Genomic DNA, 23312 nt, shown 5'->3' on the forward strand with positions numbered 1-23312 from the left:
AATTCACTGCAGCACCCAAGGAACACCCGAGAATGCACGTGTGGTCTCCCTGCACTCAGCAAGCATTTAGTCAGCGCTAGTTTTCTGTCTGCCTGGACTGACTTCCACACCCTTGGAGGGGCTGACTCCCTTCATGGAGCTCAGATGACACTGCAGAGAGGGCAGAGGAGGTGGCGGGGCAGGACTCACCTCCATCACAGGTGGAGCGGCCATGTGGCCTGCTTTACAGGTTACCACAATGTGGGGGGAAGGCTCGGCCCCACAGCACGTTACATTTATGAGAGAACTGAGCTGTGCTGGTAGGGTTCACACCGTATATCTGCCTACTGAGGAGCCACTGACCCCCATAAAGAGAAAATAACTAAATTATTTAGTACTTATTTTTGAATAAACACCTACTGATGTTTATTGTGATTCATATTTTATAAAGTGCAGTTAGGAAAATAGAAATTTAATGAACCCATATGTATGCCGGGGACTAGGCTAAGCCCTCACCTGCTCTATGTTATTTAATCCTAACAACTACCCCACGAGCTTGGCTTCATTATTCCCATTTTACAGATGAAGAAACTGAAGTTCAAAGTGGGATCCAAGCCAGGTACACGGGAGTTTTTTCTGGGTAACGGTTAAACTGGATCCCTCAGAGAAGGGAATGTGTGTAAAAAAGAGCCTGAGATGTCAGTTGATACTTTTTAATCAATTGTACATGTGTCTTCATCTCTCACATCTAATAATTACAAAAACAAAGATCTGCAATGTTCTCACATTTTTAAAAATCAATCATATTGACTTCACCAACTTGCCAGAATCTCACAAGTGGATCTGGGATGGCTCACAAACCAGAAGGCCTGAGAGAGCTGAGCAGCAGCTGCCGCACATCACATCTGACATTGACTTAATGACCCAATATCATCAATGAACCAATTTGGAAGCTGGATTTCATAAGGAACAGTACATTTCCCCCAGACACTAACGTGCGGTAAAAATTAAAAATGATGCAAACACGCTTCAAAGTCATAGTGGTAGTTACTGAAGGTGGCCGGCCAGGCCTCAGTCAGGCATGGTCAGAAGCCCGCCCCGTATGGGGGAGTCTATAGGAGCCGGGCAGTCACACCGCTCCTTGGAAAGCCCAGCTTTGGTTAGTCCTCTTTGGCTAGCATAAACATTAACCAGCGCTTTGACTATGGTAGTGACACATAACCAAACAGCATTCTTTATTAAATGAATCTAGAACATCTCAAAGGCCTGAAGGAATCAGTACAACGTTCCTAGTGCCCATCTGTCTACACTGAGAAAATTCTAACGCAACATTCGAGGTACCATCAGTTTATGCAAAGTACATTAGATGAGTTTAACTCCCACACGCGCACACATCTTTATACCTGGCAATCCTTGCAAATACCAAAATAAAATATTTACCTTTCTGCTAGGGGGAATAAAAAAGGCACAACAGTAGAATATACATCTTGATAGAAAAATATTTCAAGGTTTTTAACTCTCTGAATACCAAGAGTTAACATTTTGTGATTACCCTTTGAAAATAGGGTGTTGAGAACAATTTTAAAGTTTTCAAAATCAGTACAAAGCTTATTCACAGTCTTACTAAATCCAACATCACTTTCACAAACTGCAAAATGATTTCCTTACAAAAGAGGAGCAGCCACGTTTTGGAGGGACTGTCACTGTACTTAGCTAAGTCTCTGCCGGGCACAGAGTCCAAGGGCCCAGTCTCCCTCCACAGGTTCCTTGGAGCAGCGACACTTTACAACATGCGCTCCTTGAAGAACCATCTCTGCAGGTCCGAGTTGGTGCAGTCTCGCAGGAGTGGTACGAAACTGCTGCCCAGCGCCTTCCTCTCGGCCTGAACACATTTCTTGGACTGTACGTGGAATAAAGAACCATCCTACAAAAGATAACAGACAGTGGATTCCAAGAGAATTACAAGCAGTTCTTCAGAAGGTATCTTCTTCCTTAAAACGTGTGCTTAAGAGCTCAGGGTGATTTTTATCATTGCAAAAATACTTCTTGAGGGGTAAGTGTTTGCATGTATGAAGGCAACTCAGGACTGTCTGTGCACGGGGGGGCCAGGCGAGTACAGACGTGTGTCATGCCTGCCTCTCACAGGGGCTCTTTACAGGGTCCCCGACTCCACCAGCAGGGCCAATGGTGCCACCTGCTGGCTGAGCCGGGGATCTGTCAGACCCTGTGTCTCATGCCTACTGCTGTTCAGGACCAAAGAGATCTTTTATTAATCTCTTTCACTTCTCTTAGGTCAACCAATTCCATCCCTGGCGATCTCTTTCTCTTACGTATTTAAATGGAGAGTCAGGAAACTTGGCTTTAGTCCCCACTGCGCCCCAGACCAGCCCGGGGAGGGGGCAAGTCATCCAAGAGGAAGTGGGTTCTACAGAGCACGCCAACTCCCAAAGCCCAAAAGACGACCCCCACTGATGCTGACTTAACTCAGCACGTCTCTGCCCCAGTCCTGGAGTTTATTTTTCCCCTCCACCTCTCTGCTGTGAGCTGGATGCCCCCCAGGAACTTAGTCACGGCTGAGCAGCAAATAGGCAGAACATATCTGTTCCAGCAAAAGAGAAACCTTGGAAATAAAGTTACTTGCCGAAGAATCTCAATAATACTAACCTTGAAAACCCTTAAAAGTGCTCAGAAGTCGCCTTTTGGGTAAGTGAAAGGGAATAATAAATCAAGTACCCCTCCTCCCACTCTTCTAAAGAAACTTACTTATCCTTAAATGGTCACTGAAATTGAAGATAACATTTTAATGACATTTCAAACCAATTTTATGGTTTCTGTCTTGCATTACCATTCCTTGAGGGCTTACGACAGCTTCCAGTTGGAAGAAAGAACAGAAGGGAAGAGCGTTTCAGAGGATCACAGACTTCAGGGGTCTGCAGAAGGATTTCCCCTCTTATTTTTTTATATCAGATAGACAGCACTATGGGGCCTGGCTTTTCCAGGGAGCCTGCAAATCTCATTGCTAATCATAACATTTTCTACAAGAAAATGTACTCCAACTTCTAACTAGACTTAGACTTAACCCATTCATAGGCAGTATAGATGAATTTTTCCATCCCTGGGGCCAGGCTAGGAATGAAAGCTTCCCACGGAGATAACAGAGAACTAATTTTTTCTTTTGAATTATTTTCTTTGAATTTATTCCCTCAAGTGTCTTTTAGTGAGTCAAAGGATATGACCGATTTATGAGTCCCATCATGGGCGTATTGCAAATGTGGTGGGACTAGCACCTCTCAGGCCTGAAATCACACCCAGTTCCAACTCGACAATGACATTTCTGAGGGGAGCCAATTCCACCAGAGAGATGTTTTCTTGGTTATTATACCACAAGTAACAACCAATCTCTAGAGAGCTTGACAGTTTCCAAAGAATATTTCTGGCCACACATCTAATCCTCACTAGAGGTGGACAAAGCTGCTATGGTCCCCAGAATGAGGCTGAGAGAAGTGGAGTGACTTATACCTGGATCTAACCTCATGTCCTTCTACATTAGCTGTTTCCCTTGTTTAAACCCCATTTCATCTTCCAACACATTTGTGACAGCTCCTCTGCCCGTTACAGCCCACTGCAGCTCCAGGTGTCAGAGGGATGGAAAGACTGAGAGGGAGTCCACAGTGAGGACAGAGGCAAAGCTGACTGTGCTGTGGGACTCTGACAATGCTCCCCCACATGGGCGCACCGTGGAGCTCCCGGTCTCCGTAGGCGGCTGCACCCGAGACTTGCCAGAACCAGGCCAGAGAGCATCCTTACTTCCATCCTCCCCTCTGCAGCCCGGGGACCGGAGCCAGGAAGGAGTGAGGCAGCTCGCTTACCTCCTGCAAGACGAACTTCTGATTCTCCGGGGCAGTGTCCTCGCAGAGATGCACGGTGAGAAGATCGGTTCCCGCGTCCACAGCTACGCAGCCCTCTGGCTGGCGGGTGTTATAGCGGAGTTCATTCCGGGACGTGTACTCGAAAAACTAAAAACAGAGCAGCCCATGTGCGTCAGTGACCCTCCAACGTGCAAAGCGGGGAAATCACTGGATGAGGACTCGGGGTCCCTCACTCTCCCTCACCCAGAGACACCAGCCTGTCTGACCTGCTCCCGCAGCACTCGGTGCACCTCTAGGGTGGTGCTTAGCAAGTGTGAACGGAGGGGCCTCTTCTGTGCCCATCTCGCTTGTTAGATAGTGAGGGCGGGGCTGGAGCCAGGGTCACCCTGTGCCCGCTGTGCCTGACCCTGTGCTGGTGCAGAATGGGGGGGAAGAAAATGGACCCGTCCCAGTGCCGGCACATGGGGGCTCCCGTGACCTGGACCAGCCGCTTCGTCTTCTTTTGTCAGTCCTTTCCTCCTCCTCCCAAACATCATGGACGCATCAGTGCCTTGGAAACTATAAAGTGCTGTGCACAAGCAGACAACATGACTGCTAATGGGAAGACTTGGTTCTTCCAGAGCAATGGTTTTCTTACTCCAGTGTGCTTAGGAAAAAGCCTGATTCTGGGCCGCACTCCCAGAGAGGGAAGAAGGACTCCTTCTGTCTGAGGGGGGGCGAGGAAGGGGCATTTTTCACATTTTTAAAAAGACACTTGGCCAACTACCACCTCCCTTCCAGAAGATTCTGACACAGGTGGCTGTTCTTAAGACACGTGGAGCAGTGCTTCTCAAATGAATCTCCCAGAAAGCTGGTTAAAACAAGAGATTGGGGTTCAGGAGGGATGGGGTGGTCTGAGGATTTGCATTTCTAAGCTCTCAGGCGATGCTGATGGTACCAGTCGGGGACCACCTTTGAGAAGCACTATTCTCTAAAGTGTTGAAACACCTGAATAATTTAAGGTTGTAGGGGTCTGAATTATGAAAGTTTTCTGTTGACCACAAGGGGGTTTAATATTTAAAGGGAATTGGGGTGACTCCAGGTTGGAGGAAAGCTTGAACCCCCACCCCTTCATTTCCATGTGTCTGACACCTCTCAGGAGAGTACAGCTTTGAAGGTTCAGACCAATGCTTCACTCATCTCCTGCGTCCTCCACTGGCCCCCCCGATGGGTCCACCTGCTTCCGTGGGCCAGGATCCTACTCTGGTCCTCACACCCTCCAGGACTTGCTCCCCTGCGCAGCCTGAAATACAGCATGTAACCCAGACAGATCCACCCGGAGCCATCTGCTGAAGCAATGCCCTAGACGCTGCTTTGCAGTGTGGCAATACGCAGCAAAACCTATGATTCCATTTAAGAATTAATTCTAAGGAAGTCATCTGAAATGCAGACCTGTCGTTTTTTTTTCTGACTGAAGATGTTAGCAGCAGAGTTATTTATAATTGCAAAAACTGAGAGGCAGGAAATCAGTTAACTGAGCAGTAATATAGCCACACAGAGGAATATCGAGGCCACTAGGATGATACTCTCAAAGGATGTCTAATAACACAAGAAAAGAAGGATGAAGTAAATGGAAAGAATAGACTATAAAACATATAGACATTATGATAATGTCTATTTAAAACATAATCCAAAGGCCGTGCATAAAAAAAGATGGGAAGTAAATATGTCTTAATTAGAATGGTCACTCTGGGTCCAGGTAGTCACCACTTGTGTCTACTTTTTATATTTCCAAATGTTCTGTAATGAGCATATATTGCCATTATAATGAAAAAAAATCAAATATTTAAAAACACATAGATTTCCCCTCATTTCCCTCTTTGGAGGCCCACACCAATGATCCCTTGAGCACAGAGCCTCCGTTGTCTGCTGTCGCCCAGCCTGAGCACGTCGAGCTACAGACAAGCAGCACCCACCTGGTTCTGACCCATCCCGTGGCAGAGGTACAGAACGACCTGGTGTCCCGTGATTTGGCTGTCACTGAGAGGGTTATAGTCAAAGCAGTAATCTTTTAGTCCTTTGCTCTGGAGCTAAACAAAACATAAAGGTGGCATTTTGGTCCAGAGTTATACCCAACAACAGAATCCCCCCCAGGCTCTGACGGAGGGTAATGGAGTGAGAGGCGTGTCTGTCTCAAGAAAGAAACTCAACGGTAAGAGCCCCTTATATTTCTAGTTTTAAGAGCGTTTCCCATTCTATACTGCAGGCAGGAATCATAACCCCCAGTCCAAGACAAACCTGAGGAACAGGGAGATTAACTCTTTACGGCCCAAAAGCTTAGACCTCTTCATTTCTCATTAGTGCAGCCTTATTGCTGCACTAATCCAAACACAGCTGGGTTGTCACTTCGCATATGTAACACAGAGCTTCTGCTATTATGCATCAGCAAAGAACACCCCAATTGAGAGACTCAGCATTCCCCAGGTCAGAAGTCCACCATTCTAGACTACAGGACTAGCATAATACAGAGCCAATGACTTGTCCAAGGTCACACAAGTAAGTGGAGATAACTGAGTCTTGAATCCAGGACCTCAGACTCCAAGTCCATGCTCTCTCTATCACTCAGCATTGTCTAATCTAATGTCATCTCTAAGGCACCTTTTGGATCTAAAACCCTTTAATCATTCTAAGAGCAAAAAACCATGGGAGATTCCATGCTCCCTCCTCCCTTCCAGGAGCCTCCGGGGAAAGGCTTAAGCACTTTCCAAATCCCTTCTGGAGAGTGCAAAGAACCCTCAACAGCTCCTCCTGACCCTCACTCCTGCCCTGGCCCTTGTCTACCCCTGCTAGCCTGGTTCTGAAGACAAGACTCAGCAGCACAGAAAGAAGGATTCCACAATCCCTCAGCCCGTAAAGCACAGACCTCCTTGTTCTCGAGGCCCCTTCGCTTTGTGAAGGAACCTGAGAACAGGAGATGCTGGGAATAATCAGAGCATCTTAGACTCAACTGTCATCCAGCCAAGGGACCTTGACCTCAGATGAGCTCCTATGTTCAGAAAGGTCTACCAAAGAAACTGCCAACACACTACAAGGAAAAAGAAAAGAGAAACCCCTGAAGATTGAAACTGAGATTAATGAAGCTAACTATATCAAGCTGGTGACACACAGAGAGAAAAAGAATGATTTTAAACAACTTTAGAGCAGAGTATGTTTGACTACACTTCCTTAGGGAAATACATTCTCTAAACAGATACATGACGCTGCAAAGAAATCTTAAACCTCACACTGTCAGTGGTAATACTGTATTATTCTTTTGAAACTATTTTAAATATATTTTAAGATAAAGCAAATAAGTAATTACGTTAATATGTTTAGAAACCAAGATTTTCAGTGTAAGAAAAAAGAAATACAAGTATAATATCAAAGAAGAAAAAAATTCTGTAAGATTACGTTGAATTGAGATATCAAAATGAACTCATGATTTGTTTCTCAAAAATATGTATCTCCTGGGGCCGGCCTGGTGGCACAAGTGGTTAAATGTGCACGCTCTACTTTGGTGGCCCGGGGTTCACAGGTTCAGATCCCGGGCGCGCACTGACGCATCACTTGTCAAGCCATGCTGTGGCAGCGGCGCATATAAAGTAAAGGAAGATGGGCATGGATGTTAGCCCAGGGCCAATCTTCCTCAGCAAAAAAAAAAAAAAAAAAAAGAGGAGGATTGGCATCGGATGTTAGCTCAGGGCTGATCTCCTCACACACAAAAAATATATATGTATTTCCTTTCTCTGCCCACTGAAAAAGTATAGAGCTGTGCTGTCCCACATGGTACCCGCTGGCCACATGTGGCTCTTGGGCACTTGAAATGTGACTAGTCCAAATTGAGATGTGCTATAAGGGTAAAATAAACACCAGATTTCAAGACTTAGTATGAAAAAAAGAATGTAAAACATCTCAAATTAATTTTTATATCAACCACCTGTTGAAATGATAATATTTGGGATATATTGGGTTAAATACAATATATGATCAACTTCACTTGTTTCTTTAATACGCCTACTAAAAAATGTTAAATTACATATGTGGCTAGCTTTCTATTTCTGTCGGACAGCGTGGTTTAGAGACAGGGCCACCACTGGCATCCAGACTCTGGACTCTGAACACCGCTCCCCACTAAGGATCAGGGCTTCTGAGAGGAAAAGCAGCAAACGTATGAGACGAGATGAGCATGGCCAGACCAAGGAAGCTACCACAGCCACGCTACTGGGGTCAAGATCACAGAAGCCACAATAAAGAGACTCCCACTGGTCAAAGACGGGACAATCTGAACAGAAAAAAACCTCGACTAAACTGATTGAAGCACATGGGCCATGTAAAAATCAGCAGCACTGATTTTCAGTGCTACTCATGAAAAGAAAAAGCCAAAAAGCAAATAAGCCAACAAATAAAAAACAAGCCATTGGATACAACTGGAGGAAACCAAAGTTCCAACTCTTACTCTGAAAACAGACAGAGAAAGTGAACAGCAGTGAAATGACATGATGCTCAGGGTTTGTGTGAAAAGAAAAAAATGTGGGATGGTGGAGCAGGAGAGGGAAAGTCCTGGTAATTCTAGAATCTTGGGGACGGGGTTCCTTATACCATTCTCTCTGCGTTTCTGTATGTTTGAACATTCTCATAATGAAAATTGAATTTAATGCATTAATATTCTCCTTTGCATTTATCAAAGACTTCCAGAATGGAGCACCAGCACTTCCAATCAACCCGACATGGCAGAGGAGAGCTCACTAGATTGGTGTCGTTCCTGGCAAAGGTCAAAGGCACCAGACATGTTAGTTGGCCTCATCCCAGAAACATTTCCTTTAGGTTTTGTGAAATAGCAGAAGTGGCTCTCCGATCCCCACCACTGCCCTGCAGATCCCTGAGTTGGGAATTATTAACTGGTCCGGCCACTGGGACCTGAAGCAATGTGATAAGGGTCAGTAAAAACATGACATGGAAACACCAGTGAGCCTCGGTCTCCTCATCTGTAAAATGCATGGCTCATACCCGCCAATTTCAAGAGGGCTCCAGTGCTGACATTCTGGACCTGAGGCCCAGACGCCCCCGAGGAGAAGGAGGGACAGTGGACGACAAGGGGGAGGCCAGCGGTCCTCACAAAGGGGCCTTTCTCGCCCAGGGTTTGTTGATCAGACCTGAGGCCAGCACGGCCCGCCTTGCTCACCATCCCGAAGGAGCCCGGCCTGTCTTCAGGCACGTGCAGTTCTGGATACACGTTCTCCAGGAACCACCTGAAGTCCTTACACTGGAGCTTCGCACGTAGCTGCTTCCTCTCCGTCACGTCCCCAAAGGGTTCCTGAGAAAGCAACAAAACGGTGAGTCCCTGCAGGTCCTGGTGCTTCCTGTCAACGCCCCTCTCTCCACTGCTGCTCACTCACTCCATAAGCTTTATTGAGCACCTATTGTGCGCCGGGCCCTGTGCAGGGCTCAGACACGGTGGCAGCACTAAAGTAGGAGAGACTGTTGCACAAACATTTACATTCCCAGGTACAGGGAGGTGCTACAGGGAGGTGCAACCAGGCGCATGATGCTTGCTGATGGAATCAGAGAGCCAAATCCTGGGGCCGCGATAGATCCCGGGACCCATGAGCCATCACAGACCAGCCAGACGGCAGCAGCACACGCAGGCCACGACATTCTGATTTACCACTGTATCTGAACCCTCACTTTCAAACACACGTAAGGATTCTAGATGTCATCGTGAAGGAAAACCTTACGTGCTCAACATAGTGAAGTCTAAATATATACCTAAGACGGTAAGAGCAAAATGCTGCAGTAACCAATACTTGTCGAAGTTTAGTTTTATGGACAAAACCAATGATTAAGACCTTTCGACTATTTAAATAGAGCAAACATCTATTTAGCACAGCAAATGTACAGCCACAGAGCAATGCCGAGCACCGAGGTATTATTGTCCCTGCACTATCATGTTAAACTATGAAAATCTGACAAGTTAAATATTTAATAAAATGGTAATGATAAGGAAAAACGTTTGAGTACAATTTCAGATTCCTGCTTCTTTCCCAGAAGTTCATTCTTTGATGAGAGTCATTCTGTCCTCATCTTCAACCAAATATCCATTTTACACTTGGCCGTGGGGCTTTCAGACAAAAGGTGTGACGTATTATTCTTCAGGAACCCTCAGGAAGAGGGAGCTGGGTTCCAGACTGGGTGACAGAGAAGAGCAGATGTTTCTACTCTGCAGCTTTGGGCAAGACAGAGGATGCAATGACCCTTGAGCCAGAGGCAGAGGGGCTGAGGGGAAGGTCAGGGTGAGGGTCCATGGGGCTCTGCAGAGCGGAGAGAGGTTCCCTGGAGAGTACACACCCTCAGCCCAGTCCCACCGCATCAGCTCCGAGGCCCCAGGCAAGTTCCTCACACCTCTCTCTGAGCTTCAGTTTCCGTGTCTATAAAATGAGAACTTCAATTCCTCAAAAAATCAAGGATAGAGCTACCATATGATCCAGCTATTCCACTGCTGGGTATTTATCCAAAGAACTTGAAAACACCAATGCATAAAGACACGTGCACCCCTGTGTTCATTGCTGCGTTATTCACAATAGCCAAGACTTGGAAGCAACCTAAGTGCCCATCAAGGGACGAATGGATAAAGAAGCTGTGGTATATATACACGATGGAATACTACTCAGCCATAAGAAACGATGAAATCCAGCCATTTGTGACAACATGGATGGACATTGAGGGTATAATGCAAAGTGAAATAAGTCAGAGGGAGAAGGTCAAATACCGTATGATTTCCTTCATTAAGTAGTAGATAATAACAACAATAAACAAACACATAGAGACAGAGATTGGATTGGTGGTTACCAGAGGGGAAGGGGGGAGGGAGGAGGGCAAAAGGGATAATTGGGCACATGTGTGTGGTGATGGGTTGTAATTAGTATTTGGGTGGTGAACATGATGTAATCTATGCAGAAATAGAAGTATAATGATGTACACCTGAAATCTATACAATGTTATAAACCAATGTTACTGCAATAAACAAATATTAAAAACAAAATAAAATAAAATGAGAACTTCAGAGCTACCCTGAAGGCTGCTGTGAGGACTCAGAAGACAGTCTCATCAAGCAGCCCGGCAGAAGAGAGGTCTTGGAGCTGATCTAGACTTGCCAAGCGACCCTCTTAGATATGCTAACGTGGCGTAAGCGGCACCCTGTCCTGGGACATGCAGAGCTGGCCCCCGCAGAGGTAGTGGACTGCGCTGTGTCTGAGGCCCTGGACCTTCTGGGGAAGAAGAGGCAGACCCCTCATCCAACGGGCCCTGCAGCAGGGGCAGAACAAGGCTCTGAGGCAGGAAGAACAACAGGCCCCTGAGACAGGCCACATTGAGGAAAGACCGGCTGGGCTGATGGGCCAGGCTCCTACAGGGCCAGTGTCAGGCGGCTGGACTTGTCTCAGCACAGTGTGTGGCCAGGGTCCACAGGGAGCAAACCCACAAAGCTGAAACCTCAGCACCCCACAGGGACACCTCTGCCATGGCTCTGACAGACCGGCTCAGCAAGGCCTCCCAGAGCGGGAGGGCGACCAGCATCCCTGAGGCTGCGGGCCCTGCCCTCGACAGCTACAACAGGTGGGGAGAAGGGACAGGTGGTGGCCCGGCCCACTCTCCACTTCCCTTCGTCTGGAGATGGAAGCAGAACAGACTCCGCATTTCGGAAGAGTAAGCCTCGGGGTTCTTGGACACGCCCAGGGGGCCAGGAAGAGGCCTCTGGAGGGAGAAAGCAGACCTCTAGCAAAGGAGGCAGGTGCGCCTCTGAGTAAGAGCTTTGAAGGTTCAGAACTCTGCCCTCACGTGCACCTGAGTTTATGGACTCAGTCCTGCTGGTTACAAAGGGAAGAGCCATAATACGTGTACACTGCAGACACGTGACTAGGGACCCAACACAGGCTATGCTGGTGCAGTCAATCCCCATTATTTGCTGATTCTGTATTTGCAAATTTGCCTATTTGCTGAAATGTATTTGTAACCCCAAATCAACCCTTGTGGTGTTTTCAAGCTTTCACAGTCACTCGCGGACGCGCCGAGAGCATCAAAAAATTTGAGTCACTCAGTGCGCACATCTCCAACTGAGGTCCTGTTTCAGCTCTCCCATGGTAAACAAGTGTCCTGTTCACGGCCTATTTAGTGCCATGTCTTTTCTGCCGATTTTTCTGCTTTGTGTTGGTGACTTCACTGTTTAAAACAGCCCCCAAGCGCAGCGCCGCCTAGTGTTCCTCAGTGCAAGAAGGCTGTGATGTGCCTTACAGAGAAAATATGTGTTAGAAAGCTTCGTTCAGGCATGAGTTACGGTGTCATTGGCCATGAGTTCATTGTTAATGAATCAACAATATATATGAAACAAGGTGTCTTTAAACAGAAACACACACACTGATAGGTTGACAAACACATTGTGATCATAGGCTCGCGGGAACCTAGCCCTGGATTTCTCCCGGAGCAATGGTTTAGTGTGCCCTAATTCGGCGTTTGCAGTGACTACATAGAACTACTGCGAACAACAAGAATCAGTTGTATGTTATTATTATAAACGAAGGATTGGGGCCGGCCCGGTGGCACAAGCGGTTAAGTTCGTGCGCTCCGCTGCGGCGGCCCGGAGTTTGCAGGTTCAGATCCTGGGTGCGCACCAAGGATGGCTTATTAAGCCATGCTGTGGCGGCATCCCACATAAAGTAGAGGAAGATGGCCACGGATGTTAGCTCAGGGCCAATCTTCCTCAAGAAAAAAGGGGAGGATTGGCATCAGATGTTAGCTCAGAGCTAGTCCTCCTCACAAAAATAAATAAATAAATAAATAAAGGATTAAAGTTTTCCCATACTTGTATCACGAGCACCCAACTTATGCTCTATTTCTAGAACCAGATCTACTATGGTCGGGAGGCCACACCTGGCTGCTTTTGTTCAGATGAGGCCAGATGGAGCGCAGGTCAGCCAGAGAACTCACCAAGCGGGCGTGGGGGTTGCGATGGTAGTAGAGCTCTTTATATTCATCCATCCACACTTCAGCTGCACGGACGCTGTTGGCGAGAGCCTTGCTGCGGGAGTAGGGAGCTTGCTTGGGGAAAACGTGGCCAACGTGAGAACACGGGTGTGTCTCCAGGGTCCCACCGCACTGCCAAATCTACACATAGAGCAGGGAGAGGCAGGGCGGGTGAGCGGGGAATGAGCCTCTGGGCCACAACGCCTGCAGAGAGAAGGCTGGCACACAGAGTCACGAGGAACACTGCCAAGACCGCCCCCTCCATGAGGCAGGGCCACCTCCCCACCACACGCAGGACACAGAATGCAGTGAGAGCACGAAAGCAGCCCCAAAGACAAACAAGCCATTGAACCAAGACCCCAAAGTCCATGCACTACAGCTCATGCACCTGACTCACAGGAGCACCGTAAGGACCTCACTGGGAGCCCACTCTTTATGTAAAACACAGGCTGATTACCTGGTCTCCTAGCCACAGAAGATAGGAAAGCAGCAAGTAAGAAGAGAGGTTTGGAAGGGGGAAAGGAAGAGCTTCTAGAGGCAGGCAGAGCAACCTGACACCTAGGGAAGAGGCAGAAAGACCATTAAAAGCCCATCCCAAAACTCAACGGGCTGAGCCACTGGGGGCCATCTCCTGCCAGGGCAAACGGCCATGTACACCCCACAGTACCCAGGATGTACGACCAAGCATGGCATCTGGTACCTATAATGGGGGTGAGTCCTCGGTGGAAGGCCCAATTCTTGTTTATTAACTCTTTTAAAGCAGGAAACTACATAAAATATTATTAAAATTTTAAATTTTCTATTAAAAAGTGCAAACGTTGACATAAGGTTTTGATAGTTAAAATGCAAGATTTGGTTAACTGGAAAATCTACTGTAATGCTAGGGGATTCTCAAAGGGGTACAGCCAAATCCTTGGGTGGGCTTGTTACCAAAAGCTGGTCCCGGCCATATATCTATTGAATCTGATTTTCTGGAGACTGTGCCTATAATCTGCCTTTTTAACACGTTTCTCCAAGAATTCTTACATGTGGCAAAGATTGCCCTCCGCAGGCCTCAGTGAGAGAGGCTGCCACAGGGAGAGGGAAGAACCAGGTCACCGGCAAGGCCTTGTCCTGACCCAAATCTATTACAAGTATATTTTTAAAAGGTCATGTTTATAGAATGTGCGTGCCATTATTATCTTCCAGGATCATTGGATAAACTGCCAATATGGAGGAAAAGTCCACCGGCTCTCGTAGCAAATTCCATCATTCCCAGAGAGAGAGAGAGAGAAACAGGTTAAGAATGAGTCCAAAGAGAAGACTGGAACACTTACCCTAAAGGAGAATTCGAGGTTTTCTCCGCCCCAAACTTCCATTCCTGTATCGTAAGACCCCAGATACTCAAAATATTTCTTACTCACAGCAAACAGCCCACCAGCCATGGTTGGAGACCTAGAAGGATGTGACAGCCACATGGCACATGTAAGCAGCAGGAAGCCTTCACAGTCAGTTGAACTCCCTTCCCACAGCCCTCAGGTCCATCCACCCACCTCTGAGCAAACCCTGAATTCACACTCCGCCCTGCGCCAAGCTGGACCTGGAGGCAGAGATGCTCCCTGCCCTGGGGAAGCGCACAAATGTTTCAACAGCAAGCACAGAACTCTGTGTGTGGTCAATGTGTTAACTAAGGTCAGGCCGGGCCCTGGGGGAACACAGAGGAGGGCGTGGGGCAGCGGGTAGGGCTGAGTTTCCCTGAGGAGGTGAGGTCTGCAGAACAAAGCGGAGTTAGCCAAGAAGAATGAATGGCTCTCGGGAAGGTGTCAGCAGGAGCAAGGCCCAAGGGGGAGAGAAACCCTTGTAGTTTCAGAAGCGTGACAATAAGGAAGGACGAGAAAGAGACCACGTTCCCTGAGAGGATGGCAACCGCCAGGCCGTGTGGCCTTGGTCACGCAGTCATGGTGCCAGGACTCACAGATGCCCTTTAGAGGCTGGTGAACAAGCCGTACAGGCAGCTCTGGCCTCTTAACGCTCCCAGGGGCCCGTTCCTCTCTCTCCAGGACCCAGAGGGCCAGCTCTGGCTGCTTCTGCAGTCGGCCCTGTTTTCTCTCCACCAAGTTCCTCCAGAAGCCAGCACTGGTTTCAGAAATGGCCCAAGGCTTCCACCCCAGCCCAGCAGAAAGCTGGGAGGTCAACACACCACGGAGATGCAGGTGCAAAAGAATAAATTCAGGAATGGGGAAACATGCAACATTAAGAGCCCAACAGGTTAAAATCTTAGGATCCTCCAGCAGCACTTCTGGGCCTTGACAAAGTACTGGCTTTCCCTGCACTCCAAACCCAAAGCCGACAGAGAAAAGGACAGCAAGACTCCTTGTGGAAGGGAAGGTTCTAGACGACAAAGCACTTTCACTTGTGCTCATCCTAAAAGTCTAAGAAATAGGCAGGGTGGATATGCTGGTACCTATTTCACAGATGAGGAAACTGAGGCCCAGGGGTATTATGGGAGGGGGAGGCTAGCTGGCCACAACGTCCCTGAGCACGTGCATGGGGAGGGAGCAATGGGAGTTGACGTCAGCATCACAGGCTGGATATGACTTGGTCCCGTTCGTGTCTCCAGCCCCATCCCTCAACCCCGTCTCCACATTTGTTCAACTCCAGCCAGCAGTGGGTCATCTCAAGGTCAGGGCTCGGTAGACGGATTCAGAAACCCAACTGCCAAACGTGGGTGCAGATCTAAGACACCATTTCTGGTTCAACACAGCAGCAATAAAGCTGCAGTCTGACCTCCAGCTGCCTGACGCCTACATCTGTCTCCCATCTGGTCCTGAACTTGGAAGGTGAGGAAGAAGCCGCACTAGCACCCCAACACCTCAAGAATGGGAGCTACTGAGCCCCCCTCGCAACCACTGTGCTCAGACCCACTGGCCAAAGCTGGCTCCTCCACCCCAGGTCCACTCACCCCCCAGTTCAAAAGGGGCCTGACAGTGTGTCCTCAAAATACTAAAAGTGGAATTACCATATGACCCAGCAGTTCCACTCCCGGGTATACATCCCAAAGAACTGAAAACAGGGACGCAAACAGATAATAGTATGTGAATATTCACAGCAGCATTATCTACAATAACCAAATGGTGGAAACAACCCAAATGTCCATAGACAGATGAATGGATAAACGAGATGTGGTATGTATATACAACGGACTATTACTTGGTCAAAAAAGGAATGACGTCTGGAGGAACCTTGAAAACATGTTAAGTGAAAGAAGCCAGACACAAAAGGACAAATATTGTGCGATTCCACTTACATAAGGTATCTAGAATAGGGAAATTCATGGAGACAGAAAGAATAGAAATTACCAGGGGTTGAAGGTGGGGAGGAAGGGGATCATCACTTAATGGGTTTGAGTTTCTCTATAGGATGATGAAAAAGTTCTGGAACTATACAGAGGAGATGGTTGCACAATATTGTGAACACACTTGGTGCCATTGAATTGTACACTTAAAAATGGTTAAAGTGGTAAATTTTATGTTATACATATTTTACCAGAATTTTTAAAATAAATAAATATATACCAATATAAAATCTACATGGGTAGCAGCGATTTTTAATAAAAATAAAGAAATGCGCTGGAGAAAGAAAGGGGGAGGGGGCATCAGCTGACATCACTCCCAAGGGCCTTCACTGACACGTTGGCCAGATGCAACGAGGCACTCTCAACAAAGAGCCCTGACCTGATGACGTCGACGGGGGAGCGCATCCGCATCCTCTCCCTCTCGGGAACCACGTGCCACGTGAACACCAGCCTCCAGTCGAAGCCCCCGATCTGGGGTTCCCCGGGGTTCCCCAGGTACTCGAACGTGTTCCAGTCGATCACATCGATCACAGGGCACACCACTGCCGACTCCTCCTCGTGGATCCTGCAAACACCAGGACACCCGTCTCCCCGTGTGGACGGGCGGGGGGAGGACAGTTATGAGAGCAGGGGAGGAACTCTCCTCACCCTTCCACTCGGGAGGAGGGGCACCTGTGTGAGAAAAGCCCGCATCTCTCACTCCAGGCATCTGCAGCCATGTCAGGACCTGGCAGGTGCCCATCGTGGGGGATGCTCGGGGGCAATGGGAAGGTGGAGGAAGGATTCTGGTCTTAATATGAGAAGTCCCACAGCTTTAATATTCTGATTCTATCTATAGATATTTTGGCTAAATCTGAATCCCTCTACAAAAGTCAAGATGTAAAAATCAAAGGTAACTTTTAAAACAGGAAGTAGATTTTCAATTTGTCGAGATTGCAAACGGTTTCTTCATTAAATGAAAATGAAACATCTTTTTTTTTTTTTAAAGATTTTTTATTTATTCATTTTTTTCCCCCCAAAGCCCCAGTAGATAGTTGTACGTCATAGGTCCGCATCCTTCTAGTTGCTGTACGTGGGACTCGGCCCCGGGTTGGACAGAGAAGTGGTGCCTCGGGGCGCGCCCGGGATCCGAACCCGGGCCGCCAGCATCAGAGCGCGCGCACTTAACCGCTAAGCCACGGAGCCGGCCCTTTTTTTTTTGAAACATCTTAAAGTCAAGAAATAATTATCTCCCTAGGAACAGAGATGCACCCAGACCAAAGGGTCAGCTTTGGAGTTAGAAATTCTAGTCTGGTCCCTTATTCACTGTGTGACATCAGCCAAGTCACCTAACCTCCCAGAGCCTGTTGCCTCATGGGTGACACTGGAATAATATCATCTCCTCATAAGGTCAAGTTGAGGACTCCCTGAGGCGATGTTTGTAAGACAGCTAGCAGAGAACCTGGAACTACTGCTGTTCTGCTCTTTTAATCTTTATCATGGTGAAATATTACACATCGTGCAAATGCTCTAATTTCCTATTGCAGGTATCAACCTGTCTGTATGCTTTAGCTTTTCTCTCCACAAGTTACCACACGCCCAACCATCCTTCGGCATGCTTCCAGATCATGTTTTCTGGCATTGACAGCACGCCAGAAAAGATGAACCGGACCATGTGTGAACAATGCATTTCTCTGGGTTACACTCTGGGGCTTTTATATGTGATTTGAGACCCCAAAATCCTAAGAGTCACACAGAACAACAGTGTGAAGAAACAGAGGTCAACCAGACTTGAGCTACAAGTGTCCTTAGAACAACACCAGAAAGTCAGAGGGGCATTATGAACACTGCACTGAGGTGAGAAGGATGATTTTAGGGGAAGCTGCACTGTTGGGGACAGACTGAGTGAGACAGAGAACCAAACCTGTGAGCTCACTAAATTGATGAAGCTGCAGACTGGTATCTACCAATACCCAATTCTTTAAATTAATTGAGGGATTAAAAGGGTTGAGAGGGCCAATGGCACACCTGCTGGGCAGGTTCAAAGACACCACATGGCCCCTGGCAGAGACCCCAGGAACTTGAGACTTGCAATCAAGCTGGCTTGAACCATAGGTAGCCTAGTTTTTACAAGAAAGGGAAAATGGGGAGAAGCTAGCACTGGAGTAAAGGACTCTGAATCACAGTTACAGAACGTGCGGGCCCAGGAACAGTGTGCCCCATGGGCACGCTAGTGGTATCTGGGGCAGACCCACTCTTTGCTGTGCAGGGCTGAACTGCTCACTGCAGGAGGTATGGCACTCCTGGTCCCCGGTTCACAGAAGGCCAGGAACGCTACCTCTGTGACATGACAACCAAGAGCATCTTCCATTTCCTAAAGGCCCTGTGTGGAGGGGTTCCTGCCCCCAGCTGGGACCACCTGAGGGACACCTACAGTTCAGTGTGTCTCAACCATGGTGCACACCTAAGTCCCTGGGGAGCTTCTGAAACACCCAGAAGCCCGGGCCCCACCCCCAGAGATTCAGATCCAAAGGGTCTGCCATGGGACCAGGTTGGTATGTTTAAAAAGCTCGCCAAAGAGGAAAGTGACTGAATTGACTTAGTATAAGGAAACAGGAGGCCATCAGATGATGGACTATCTCATACACAAGATTTTTTACACAAACCTCAAGGTAACCACTAAATAAATAATCAAAACAAAATTACATACGATAAACAAAGAGAAAACTAGAAGAGTCATAAGACAGAACAACCAAACCGAATTGGCAGTCCGAAACAAACGGGACAAGAAACAAAGGAAATGCAAAAGAACTGGAAAATAAGTGACAAAACAGCAACATTAAACCCTCATATATCGATAATCACTCTAAATGTAAATGGATTGAACTCTCCAATCAAAAGATACAGAGAGGCAGGATGGATTAAAAAGCAAGACCCAACAATATGCTGTCTCCAGGAAACTGATCTCAGCTCTAAAGACAAGCACAGGCTCAGAGTGAAAGGATGGAAGACAATACTCCAAGCTAATGGCAAACAAAAGAAAGCAGGTGTTGCCATACTCATATCAGACAAAGTAGACTTCAAGATAAAACAGGTTAAGAAAGACAAAGAAGGGAAATATATAATGATAAAAGGGACACGCCACCAAGAAGACATATCACTTATAAATATATATGCACCCAACATAGGAGCACCAATGTACATAAAGCAACTATTAACAAACCTAAAAGGAGACATTAACAACAACACAATAATAGTAGGGGATCTTAACACCCCACTTACAGCAATGGATAGATCATCCAGACAAAAAGTCAATAAAGAAACAGTAGACTTAAATGAAAAACTGGACGAGATGGACCCAGTAGACATATACAGAGCACTCCATCCAAAAACAACTGACTACACATTCTTCTCAAGCGCACATGGAACATTCTCAAGGATAGACCATATGTTGGGAAACAAAGCAAGCCTCAATAAATTTAAGAAGATTGAAATCATAACAAGCATCTTTTCAGACCATAATGCTATGAAACTGGAAATGAACCATGAAAAAAAAACTAGGAAAGTGACAAAAATGTGGAGATTAAACAACATGCTACTGAACAACCAATGGATCATTGATGAAATTAAAGGAGAAATCAAAAACTATCTGGAAACAAACGAAAATGAAAATATGCCATACCAAACCATATGGGACACAGCAAAAGCAGTCCTGAGAGGGAAACTCATAGCGATACAAGCCCACCTCAACAAACAAGAAAAAGCCCAAATAGGCAACCTTAAATTACACCTAACAGAACTAGAAAAAGAAGAAAAAACAAAGCCCAAAGTCAGCAGAAGGAGAGAAATAATAAAAATCAGAGCAGAAATAAATGAAATTGAGGCCAAAAAAACAGTAGAAAGGATTAATGAAACAAAGAGTTGGTTCTTTGAGAAGATAAACAAAATCGACAAACCCTTAGCCAGGCTTACTAAGAAAAAAAGAGAAAAGGCTCAAGTAAATAAAATTAGAAATGAAAGAGGAGAAATTACAACGGATACCACGGAAATACAGAGGATTATAAGAGAATATTATGAGAAATTATATGCCAACAAATTGGACAATCTATAAGAAATGGATAAATTCTTAGACTCATACAACCTCCCAAAACTGAACCAAGAAGAACTGGAGAATCTGAATAGACCAGTCACAAGTAAAGAGATTGAAATAGTAATCAAAAACCTCCCAAAAAATAAAAGTCCAGGACCAGATGGCTTCTCCGGTGAATTTTACCAAACATTCAAAGAAGATTTAATACCCATCCTTCTCAAACTATTCCAAAAAATAGAGGAAGATGGAACACTTCCTAAATCATTCTATGAGGCCAAGATTACCCTGATACCAAAGCCAGACAAAGACAATACAAAGAAGGAAAATTACAGGCCAATATCGCTGATGAACATAGATGCAAAAATTCTCAACAAAATATTGGCAAACCGAATACAGCAATACATTAAAAAGATCACCCATCATGATCAAGTGGGATTTATACCAGGGACGCAGGGATGGTTCAATATCCGCAAATCAATCAACATGATACACCACATCAACAAAACCCAGAATAAAAACCACATGGTCATCTCAATAGATGCAGAGAAGGCATTTGACAAGATACAACATCCATTTATGATAAAAACTCTCAACAAAATGGGAATAGAAGGAAAGTACCTCAACATAATAAAGGCTATTTATGACAAACCCACAGCCAACATCATACTCAAGGGGGAAAGACTGAAAGCCATTCCTCTGAGAACAGGAACGAGGCAGGGCTGCCCACTCTCACCACTCCTATTCAACATAGTATTGGAGGTTTTGGCCAGAGCAATTAGGCAAGAAAAAGGAATAACAGGAATCCAAATAGGCAACAAAGAAGTGAAACTCTCACTATTTGCAGATGACATGATTTCATATAGAGAAAACCCTAAAGAACCCGTTGGAAAACTATAAGAAATAATCAACAACTACAGCAAAATCGCAGGGTACAAAATCAATCTACAAAAACAATTGCATTTCTGTATGCTAATAACAAACTAACAGAAAGAGAGCTCAAAAAGATAATACTATTTACAATTGCATCAAAAAGAATAAAATATCTAGGAATAAATCTTACCAAGGAGGTGAAAGACCTATACAATGAAAACTACAAGATATTATTGAAAGAAATCAATGATGACATAAAGAAATGGAAAGACATCCCATGCACATGGATTGGAAGAATAAACATAGTTAAAATGTCTATATTACCTAAAGCAATCTACAGATTCAATGCAATCCCAACCAGAATCCCAATGACATTCTTCACGGAAATAGAAAAAAGAATACTAAAATTCGTGTGGGGCAACAAAAGACCCCAAATAGCTAAAGCAATCCCAAGAAAAAAGAACAAAGCAGGAGGCATCCCAATCCCTGACTTCAAAACATACTACAAAGCAACAGTAATCAAAACAGCACGGTACCGGTACAAAAACAAACACACAGATCAATGGAACAGAATTGAAAGCCCAGAAATAAAACCACACATATACATGGCCGGCCCCGTGGCTTGGTGGTTAGGTGCGTACGTTTTGCTGCTGGCAGCCCGGGTTCAGAACCCCGGGTGCGCACAAATGTACCGCTTCTCCGGCCATGCTGAGGTCGCGTCCCACGTACAGCAACTGGAAGGATGTGCATCTGTGGCATACAACTATCTACTGGGGCTTTGGGGGAATAAAAAGAAAAAAAAAATTTAAAAACCACACATATACGGACAGCTAATTTTCGACAAAGGAGCTAAGAACATACGACGGAGAAAGGAAAGTCTCTTCAATAAATGGTGTTGGGAAAACTGGACAGCCACATGCAAAAGCATGAAAGTGGACCATCTGCTATCGCCATTCACAAAAATTAACTCAAAATGGATCAAAGACCTGAAGGTGAGACCTGAAACTATAAAACTCATAGAAGAAAATATAGGCAACACACTATTGGACATTGGTCATAAAGGAATCTTTTCAGATGACATGCCTACCCAGCCTAGGGAAACTAAAGAAAAAATAAACAAGTGGGACTTTATCAGATTAAAGAGCTTCTACAAGACAAACGAAACCAGAATCAAGATGAACAGACAACCCACCAGCTGGGAGAGAATATTTGCAAAACATATATCTGACAAGGGGTTGATCTCCATAATATACAAAGAACTCACACAACTGAACAATAAAAAAAACAAACAACCCGATCAAAAAATGGGCAGAGGAAATGAACAGACATTTCTCCAAAGAAGATATACAGGATGGCCAATAGGCACATGAAAAGATGTTCAACATCACAAATCATCAAGGAAATGCAAATCAAAACGACACTAAGAGTTCACCTCACACCGTTAGAATGGCTATAATCACCAAGACAAAAAACAACAAACGTTGGAGAGGATGTGGAGAAACAGGAACCCTCATACACAGCTGGTGGGAATGCAAACTGGTGCAGCCTCTATGGAAAACAGTATGGAGATTTCTCAAAGAACTAAAAATAGAGATGCCCTATGATCCAGCTATCCCACTACTGGGAATCTATCCAATGAACCTGAAATCAACAATCCAAAGAGGCTTATGCACCCCTATGTTCATTGCAGCATTATTCACTATAGCCAAGAAGTGGAAGCAACCCAAGTGTCCCTCGACTGACGGTTGGATCAAGAAAATGTGGTATATATATATATATATAATGGAATACTACTCAGCCATAAAAAAAGACAAAATCATCCCATTTGCAACAACGTGGATGGGCCTGGAGGGTATTATGTTAAGTGAAGTAACCCAGAAAGAGAAAGACAAACACTGTATGATCTCACTCATGTGGAATATAAACCAACACATGGACAGAGAAAACTATTGTGGTTACCAGGGGCAATGGGGGTGGGGGGTGGGCACAAGGGGTGAAGGGAGACATATATATGGTGATGGACAAACAAAAATGTACAACCCAAAATTTCACAATGTTATAAACTATTAAAACATCAATAAAAAAATAAATTAAAAAAAAAAAAAGCTCCCCAGATGTTTGGGGGCAACCAGCGTGGAGAATCACTGTGTCTACAGGT

General features: G+C 45.8%; 1 protein-coding gene across 1 annotated transcript in view; it reads right to left on the reverse strand.

The window, feature by feature from the left end:
• Positions 1–678: 678 nt before the first annotated feature.
• GALNT12 (polypeptide N-acetylgalactosaminyltransferase 12) overlaps positions 679–23312 on the reverse strand; it is a 52494-nt gene continuing 29860 nt past the window's right edge. Inside the window, exons 5-11 of the mRNA XM_004423717.3 lie at positions 16595–16780; positions 14198–14315; positions 12846–13022; positions 9049–9180; positions 5804–5917; positions 3849–3995; positions 679–1903 (exon numbers count right to left, since the gene is read on the reverse strand). Of these exons, the coding sequence (XP_004423774.2) occupies positions 1763–1903; positions 3849–3995; positions 5804–5917; positions 9049–9180; positions 12846–13022; positions 14198–14315; positions 16595–16780 (1015 nt within the window). The 3' untranslated portion in view covers positions 679–1762. The remainder of the gene's footprint in view (positions 1904–3848; positions 3996–5803; positions 5918–9048; positions 9181–12845; positions 13023–14197; positions 14316–16594; positions 16781–23312) is intronic.

Source organism: Ceratotherium simum, chromosome 29 (assembly GCF_057802395.1).
Source record: "Ceratotherium simum simum isolate JZ-2026a chromosome 29, ASM5780239v1, whole genome shotgun sequence".
NCBI lineage: Eukaryota > Metazoa > Chordata > Mammalia > Perissodactyla > Rhinocerotidae > Ceratotherium > Ceratotherium simum.